Source organism: Ciconia boyciana, chromosome 4 (assembly GCF_034638445.1).
Source record: "Ciconia boyciana chromosome 4, ASM3463844v1, whole genome shotgun sequence".
Taxonomy (NCBI): domain Eukaryota; kingdom Metazoa; phylum Chordata; class Aves; order Ciconiiformes; family Ciconiidae; genus Ciconia; species Ciconia boyciana.
In genome coordinates this window covers 86,976,310-86,985,547 of record NC_132937.1, presented here as the reverse complement: position 1 = coordinate 86,985,547, position 9,238 = coordinate 86,976,310, and the positions used below count along the sequence as shown (strand labels likewise).

The window sequence follows — 9,238 nt, the reverse complement described above, 5'->3', positions numbered from 1 at the left end:
AACTACCTCGGAAAATCTGGATTATCATTAAAGTAACCCACAAAACAAAAATGCTTAACACACTGTGGTGCTATCACAGAAAGATTTTACCAGTTACAGTAAGTGCTACCCACAGAAGTAAGGGTTCTAGAAAGTGCATGAATGTTGCAGGGGTCAAACTTAGTGTGTAGGTGTCATCTTAGAAACTAAAACCTATGAAATAACACTGCTACAACACAGCCGCCCTCTCACAGAGCATGACCCAATCTCAAACAGCAAGGCTATAGAATATCTATAAAAGTAGTGCCCGCTGAAACAAAGTACGTTTGTCTCTACAGAAATGTATTTCACTATTTGTAAAGCATGACAACTCCACAAACATCCAGGGTAGAAGAGATGTTGTATTTTTCACAGATAATTTCAGTTACGGATCTCTGGAACTTGTAAATAATACTTAGAATACAGAATTTCAAATCAGTGCAAAATGTACAATCAAACACAAAACACATATTGCAAAATATATACAGAATTGTTCTAAGAACATAACCCAAGGACAAACAGATGTTTAAATATAAGAGAAAAGTCCATCTTTTATAAATTACTTTTTTTAAAACCAATTAGTACACTAGGTATGTTACTTGTAGACAAGTTACCACAGCAAAGTGACGTGTCTCATTTGCAAGGCAGACATTGAGAAACAAGTTACATCATTAAAAGCCTGTTTCTGAGACCAATCCACAAGTAAACATGTGTGATAATGCATTACTGGTTTGAGGCACACAATGTGGAAACAGTTTTCAACCACTTTAATGCTTATACTTAGGCTTTTTGTTCTGCGAATTATTAGGCAGATGCACAAAGAATAAGCACTAGACAATAATTAAGCTGTTCAACGGTCAGCTTACCTTAGCTTGTTGGGCCAAGATGATTTATTACCAATGTATTAGGACATTCACAAGAAATGCTATAGGACATCTTAGAGTATCTTGATATTAAAATAGCATTCATAAAACTGCTGGAAGTTGGATGATTTAAATAACCAGAGGTGAAAAACACAGTTACTTAAGCAACAGTTAAGCCATAGTTTGAGAAGTTAAGACGTCATGGGTGGTTCTTAAGTAGGAGGGATGCTGAAATCTATAGCGAATTACAAACTCTGTGATGCTTTGCATTCAAAGCAGAGATGCTCCCTTCCAATAATGAGAACTTGCAGCTTCACGGTATTGATTGCTACTATCTACACCATTGCTAATTAAACTATCCCAAGGATAACTTGCTTTTGGCATGTTCAGAAAGCTGGAGTTATACAGCTATTGCTATGCTACAGATCCCCAGAATTTTGCTTTAAAATAGCAGTGAAGGCTTTATAAGCACCTAAAATTACACAATAAATACTCAGTAATTCTTCAAGCACCTCTTGCTACCCAGTTTGGCAAGATCAGCAGCACAAAGGGATGCCATGGTGAGGCAAGCTGTTAACTGTTTGACACAGGCACATGTCGATTTTCTCCTTCCTTCCTTCAGAAAGCAAAAGGACTAATGTGTGGCACACCCTGCGGACAGTGAGAGAGGACTGTAAGAGCCGAACGGTCATCAGACTTGTAACGCTCCTGCAGTCAAGCACAAGGGCGGGCTCTCTGCTCTTTAACCTGAAGTGATTTGTATGGGGGAAAAGCTCTGCCTTCTGCAGCTGATGTTTATATTAGGAGTTGCTGCCAGAGGTGTAATACGGGATACATACAATATAAATGAAGCCACATCTTCTGAAATCAAGTCTGCTCCTAAATAAGGTGTGCACAGTGACATGTTAAATGGGTGTGTTGCTGGGAGAACTCAGAGGGCTAACTACATCAGTAACAGCGCCCTATTAAAAGTACTTTGCTTTGGGATACATCTTTAATAACTACACACATTTATTTCAAGACTTGAGACCAACTTTTTCAACAACACTGATCTGCTTATAAAACATTCTCATAAATTATCTTCACAAAAAATAAAGTCAATCTTTCGGAAAACATGTTCAATACAACACTTCTATGAGTAGAAATTCTGTCCTGTGAGTCCATGGCTGAAAAGTCATAATCTGCATTTAAATCTCTCCAAAGAGACATAACCAGGAACCTAAACCAGAAGGCAACTATTTCATTAATTGTCACAGGAAGCAAAAACAATGCTTCCAAAACATGGAAAGAGTGCACTGTTTAAACCAACATGTATGGGTTTACAATCAATAGTCACTGTCCTGTAAACATTGAAACTGCTGGTCTAACTGCAGGTTAAGGTTAGTAGTTTGCATTCATTTCACTGCATTCCACACACACAATGGCTACACTGTTAAACAAAATACATTAAATACCAAAGGGAACGAAGGCTTTGAGCTGGATCTCTTCTCCAAGCCAAGTGTCAAATCAGTAAATGTTGACATTATAAATAAAACTTTAACATTACTTTTATGCATTATAAAATCAGTCTAATAAACCTAAATCTTAGAATAGCAGCCAATTTGTAATTGTTTAAAAATATAGATGAACTTTCAGTCAGTCAGCTATAAATACATACTGCAATGGGAGGAAGATACCATCTCTCATTCCCAAGCAGGCTTTCAAGAACACAGTATTAGAGATGGATGGGGATCAAGGAACGCTGCAGTCAGAGAAACTCCTGAACAGTTGCGTTCTACAAACATGTTTTCATTGTTACCTGAAAGTGCATCTTTGTATCTGCAGAATCATCCCCATATTTACAAAAAAGTACAAACATTGCAATTTTGCCACACCCTAAGCCTATCTAACCTGCATTTTCTGTTAAGTGCAAAAAGTATATGAAGTGATACATGCACTGGTGCATGTTAAGATCAAAGGCTGAAAATAAGTCAATGCTGTCACCATGAATCCAAGGTAGCTCAGCAGTTGCTAAGTCTTTGCTGCACAGCTATTAAATGGCTGAAGTAGAAGCTGAAGTAGAAATCAATGAACAGTCTAAGCCCAATAGCCAGAGCGGGGTTCTGTTTTAAAAAAAATCCTGTTTTAGAGCAGGATCTCCATTCCCCTGCTCTCCACACGCATTCACCACCCCATACTTGTGCCTTTGTTACCAGTTTCACTATAAAGGCTGGGCGCAAGGGGCAGGAAGGCAGCCTAGCAGAAGAGGAAAATACACAGTTACTATGAGGGTTGTAAGGAAGAGGTATGAGGTGCAGACTGAAAGAACATCTACTGCCAGGTCTCTCAAGTGCACAACTCCAACGCACCCCCAGTTTCCGTGCTGGAGTACGGACCAGTGGCTACGCAGCACAGGGCACACCCCCTCACACAGTCAGTACATTATAAAATACTTGTGCAGCCAAATCTGTTGTGTCTTCAACATAAGTCCTTTTTAAGTGTTACAATAGATCCTCTTACCTTCTCCTCCCACAAAATGAGGCTTCATTTGATAATGACACATTTATATGCCAACAGCCTGCTGCAGAGTAATGTGCACGCGTAAATGCTTAGCGATTCCAAACAGCTGATATTCAAAACAAGTACATTATTTGCTCTTTAAAGAAATGCAATCTGTACAACATTTGTAAGAGGGTAACTGTGAAGATTAATGAATAATTGTCTATAACAATTCATGTAGTTTTGTTGCTTATTTAGGTCTTGCAATGGACTACGCTACAGCTTCCTCTAGTTTTTAAAATGCTACAACAGCCATTGCCATTGATTTTAGACATACGCAGACTTGATTAAAATCTAGAAAGAGCAAGAGGAGCTCAAACTGTACACATGCAGAGACTGTACTCTAAACACAGTTGTGTTTCACTGTATTGCCATCATGTCTTGTTGGAAAGCACATGTCCATTACGAATATGTGCTGTGAACCTCAGTGGGACCAGTAAGAAAGCAAGCTCTGCCTCCTGTCCAAAACTGGTGAGAGAAAGATCCAGAAGTGAGTGCTCTCAGAATGCTGTAACGCAGCAAAAGCTGTACAACTAGGCACTGTGAAAGGAAATACAGTAAGGCCTATTTTTAAAGGGGGTGTGTGTATGTATGTATGTATAGACATATATGTACACACACATATATAAATAAAAAGTTTTGGCAAAATAACAGTTTCATTTAAAAATCAACGCAAATGATACATCAGCAATTTAAACTATACAAATCAAGCGTAAAAGCCACGGGGGAAAAGCAAAAAATTTTCTGAAGTAGCACCTGTATCTCAAGGATGAGCTTTTGAATTTTGGTTTTCCTAATTCAAGACAGAGGTAATGTGTTTACCAATCAAAACAGCTTTTAACCAACTGACCACCTTCTCTCATCTGCAATAGTGGGTTATTTGAAATGCACCATGATTTTCAGGACCCTTCTCTCCCCCATGCTGGCAAAGCCTAGTAGGACACTAGTAAAAGCTCAGGAGTGCGTGTCTCAGCAGTAGAGACGCCAGCTGTGCTATCTGTGCCTGCCATGGTTTATAGGCAAGGTAAAAAGGCAGGGCAGTGGAGAGAGGATGAAGGAGTGTGCTCAAGATAGCAATGAGCCTGCATCTCCTCCCTGTCTATAGATTATGGTTCCTGGTCCTATGATTTTGATACCCTGATGTTGATTTAACACCTGTCTTGACAGAACCAAGACTCCTCCCCAACACTTTTGTTACTGCATTATTTAAAGCACTTGGCCATGTGACCACTAGGTTCTCACACAATGTTACTCGAAGACTCGGTGCTGAGAATCATTTTTCTGCCCACTGTCATGTAAATTATACTGCATTGTTTTCTACAATGTCAAGGCTAAGTCAAAATGTTTCATTTTAACTGCAAAGACTTATCTCCCCTCTTCAAGGAAGTCTTACATACTATGGAAGAAAATACCAGGCTTTCTCAGATACTAAGTGTGATAAAAATGTCAAAAAAAAAAAAAAAAGAATATATACATTCTTGTTATACTGGCCTTTACAGTACCTGAAACTGGAGCATCTTAATAGAGGGGTTAAATAGTGAGTTTCTCCTTTTAAAAGCTTTACAGGAGCTTTCCTATCTCAACCGCTCAGGAATCTGTTTTGTCTTCAAAACACACTAAGAATCATTTTATGATGCAAAGAGACCTTAAATGCCAAGTGTGTTTTCTTAAGATAGGTTTTTGTTCCCGTGTGGCACTCATCTGCTCAAACAACATATAGGAGCTGGTTTCTGGAAAAAGAGAAAAGGGAAAGGAAAAAGAAAACTCAAAAGCCTTCCTGTCCTCCACCAGGATCCCCTCTGGCAGTTGTGAGAACACATTCATACTTCTGTGTCACCTTGCTACCGCAACGCTACCCCAAGACAGGCTCGTGCAGTGTTCCAGGGATGGAAAATCCCCATGGAAGAATATGCCACAATAAGGGGTCCTCTGATTAAAATACTGCGGCCCAAGAGTTTCATGTTATTTCAGATAACAGATACTGAGCAACAGGGAGAGACAGCCAGGCCCTTAACGAGCCAAGAACATGAAACAGTCAGTTGCATGCTGCAGAATGAAACATGTCTGGAAAAACAGTAAGCCAGGTTTATTTACTTGGGCTGCAGAAGATGGTCAGTACCAGCAAGCTTAAAGCTTATGCATGTTTTCTGTGACAAGAAGTCAAGTTTTCCTCTCCATTACTGAGTCAACAATTGGAAAGAAGACCATGCATTCTTTCTGCTGCCCTGAGGACACAAAACAGTTTCTCTGGCTTTCTGGACAATTATAAGCAGCAATCTACTTCAGATTTCTTCTCTGATTTGTGAGTTTCATCCTGAGAGGGCATACCCTTAAACAGAACACTTTACCCTTCCTACTTGTAATGCCGGTACCAGGATGCCAGAAGAGCTCCAGCTGATCCTTCATGCCCAGGTTCTGAAGCAGAGACAACCCTGTGTTTAATGATCAGGAGACGAGGATTTTAGATCTGTGCTATCCACACTATCTCCTTCACGAGTCCAGTTTGCATGTTGAATAAAAAGATAAGTTATAGTCCACATGGTGGTACCTGAAGAACAACCCTAAAATTAAACTAGCAATTTGAACAATTAATAACAGGCTTCACTGAAAACGGGAGTCAGTCCTCCAAATGCATCTCTACGAGAACACTAAGAACAGAAGGAATCGCTGGACAGGAAGGAGAGGCTGCAGGCGGCTGCCATTTTTGCATGGCTGTTCAGTCTCCGTTTATAGCTTTAGCTATATCATTCTGTTGCTATAGATCACTGTCTCACAGCACCCACATTCACACCCTCATCTGCACCGTGACTGGAAAGTAGAAAGCACAGGTAATAATCAGATGTTGCTGAGGCTGGCACAGTGCTTGAAGTATACAGACTGATCAACGAGACCCAGCAGGAACTGCCTCAGCACATAACTGGCTCCAAGACAAAACGGCTTTTGCATGTTTCAAAGTTACACTGAAGTCCCCTGAAGCAGCTGGAGATGTTTTTCTAGACACACTGGCAAGAGGAACACTCCCAAAGCTGCCACTTCAGTGATGAATTCATGCCATCCATAGCTGAATTTGTTGTTACCGTGCAACAGAGGACAAGTAAGCCACCCACTGGCTAGCTAAGTGGGCTCTGGCCAACATGGCTTAAACAGCTCCAGGCAGCAGATGCATGCAAGTGGCAAAACCATGCAGGCCCCCTGCACCACAACTGGTTCAGAGGGCCCCTTGTGTATGATGTTGACCTGAAGTGAAAGGTTCGGTCACTGGAGAACCACAGTGAGATGAGACCAGCAGAGATGTGAGTGAAGACCAACACGACTACAGCCATGGACAGCAGATATATGTAGTGTATGACAGGACCAGCATGTCTGCTCTAGTACCAGTCTCTAGCAGGAAGCTGTAAAAGAAGTCCTGGATCCCCGCATCTTCAGCAGACGGGTAAGCACAGAGAGGTGATCTCTGTCTCACAGGAGCTGACAGAGGAACAGCCTCTGAAGAGCACACACTCATCCAAGTGAGAAAAGACAGTCACTGTGTCCTGGGCCCACATCTGGTAACTACACCCACCAAGGACTTGAGAAGGCTGAGCAGGCAAGTCAGTTTTCATGACAGCTATCGCATCCCCAGTTATCCCCAGAAGCCTACAGCACGTTACGTGCACGCTACAGGCTTCAATATCTCCTAAGGCTCCTCAGCGAAGCTATGCTGTACTTCAGGTCAGCTCTAACATACGACTGTGCTAATTTACTTACTGAACACTAAATGGTACTTCTTTTACCCTAATTAGTGATGATTTTTTTAGTCTTTGAGCTTGCTGTTAAATAACAGTCCCAACTGTGACAAATTAATGAAAATGAAACAGCACAAGTAAAGACAAGAAGGAAAGGCTGGTTCAAAGATAATGGTTTCAATGATAGACAAAAATCAGTGTAATGTAATACTGCCTTGGGTATTCTTGTTCCTTTTTTACATTAGAGTGGTAGTTGCTGAAATTCAAGTGCCTTTTAAAACAGGCTTTGGCTGAATAATATCGGAAACTAAGCTGCAGTTGAAAACTTCCTCTACAAGCTGTTTCCCCTTCATTCACACTGTCCAAATACTGTTGAAGTAAACTCTGAAATATTTTGACTCAACTGTTCTAGTACTTTCTCTCTTCCCAGTGCACGGGGCTCCTTTTATAGAAATAATCTCTCCTGTGTTTTGTATTTGTCTCTTTACGGTAGTACTGTTTCAGCTGTGCTATTTGGACTGATCCAAGGAGTTCTCAGCAGCTCATGTCTTTGCCTTTTTTTGGTTGGGAGGCTACTGTGAGCATTAATTTAAAGGAACACATTTTCATTTATGGAACAATGCACCAAAATTTATCTATGGAATGATTTTCTTTACGAAAAAGCTGGGAGGAGGGGAAGAGTCTTTGTGAAGGTAGATGCAGAAATCTCAGCATCTTGGAATCTCTGTTTAGCCTCAGTTTCTATATACATGAAAAAGTGGGAAATGGCTTATGGAAAAGCAACCTAAAGTAAACATTTCAGATGAGACAATTGGTACATAATAGTTATTTGTAACAATGAGGCACTATCTTTGACAGACGAAGTAGAACCCAGTACTATCAAAATGTAATGATATCAAAATGTTGCTCATAAGCAACCCTCTTCACTAGTTGTCTGCACTTGGTTTTACTGAACCATCTTGGTATCTACAGTAGGCGTGCTGCATCACTTCTGAGCACAGGTCTCCACTTAGCGTCCTCCGTCAGAGACTGACATGCTATCCACTCTCATCTCTCTCAGGCTTCCAGTTTTTTTCTGTTTCTGCTTGGATTTTTTCAACATATGGACCTAAAATGGAAAGTTTTAAAAGAAAGTGAGTGAGTATTAAAATATCTGTATTCACCTAAAAGGAGATCTAAGGCAACTAATAAACAAGTAAAATGTTGGAACTGCAACAGAAAAGCATTTAAATACACAACTATCTGAAGCACCTATCCTTATAAAGCTATAGGATTAACTGCTTTTTTTACATAAACATATATACACGTATGTATATAGATGTATAAGGATATGTATGCGTGTGCACATATATTCATGTACACACATATACATATATATATGTGTATGTATATATGTGTAAGATAACACTTAGTCACTAATCTGATAGAAAGATAGAAATATTTCTCACTGGAAGGACAAGCTAGGTTTGTTTTCTCCCCCCCCCGAAAAGAACAAAGTTTAACATATTCCAAAACATTTGAGGTATGACCCTCTTTTTCACCCATTTTTCCTCTGCAAGGGCCATTGTTCTGGTAGCCCTCCCAGTAGGGCTACAAATTCTCTGAGACTGCCTGTAGCAACAAATTTCTTGAGTTAAAAAGGCATCCTTAAGGTAGCAGGCAAATGTGTAGACTGGTGTGCACCAGAGTCAACTACTGCAAAATGTTTATTTCACAATTTCAATGTCAATAGAGAAGTTAAATTCTTAGGTAGCTGATGCTCTCTTCCTTCTACATATGCATTGAAATATCAAGGAAAACCAGACACTGATTACTCCAAAGTCTCTTTTTCTCAGACCCTCCTCCTCCGTTACTCAGTTTTCTCCTTTGCTGCTCTCTGACAGACCTTCCTTTCTCCAGCACCGCCAGCAGACTGCTTCCTACCTCGCACACTGCGGTACTACCATGGCCTTCATAATTGTGATCTGCTTCAGGGCAAGCAACACTGCCCGGAGATCTCAATACAGGGGAAAAAATTTAAGTCACTAGGCTGAGGCTCAGGGACTACTTTTTTAAACACAAGCCCCATCTGAGCCAGTGGAGAGGGCCATCAAA

At 40.5% G+C, this 9,238-nt stretch overlaps 1 protein-coding gene across 1 annotated transcript in view; it reads right to left on the bottom strand.

Moving 5' to 3' along the window:
* Positions 1-370: 370 nt before the first annotated feature.
* DGKQ (diacylglycerol kinase theta) overlaps positions 371-9,238 on the bottom strand; it is a 102,772-nt gene continuing 93,904 nt past the window's right edge. The window contains exon 23 of the mRNA XM_072860536.1: positions 371-8,252. Coding sequence (XP_072716637.1) covers positions 8,154-8,252 — 99 coding nt within the window. The 3' untranslated portion in view covers positions 371-8,153. The remainder of the gene's footprint in view (positions 8,253-9,238) is intronic.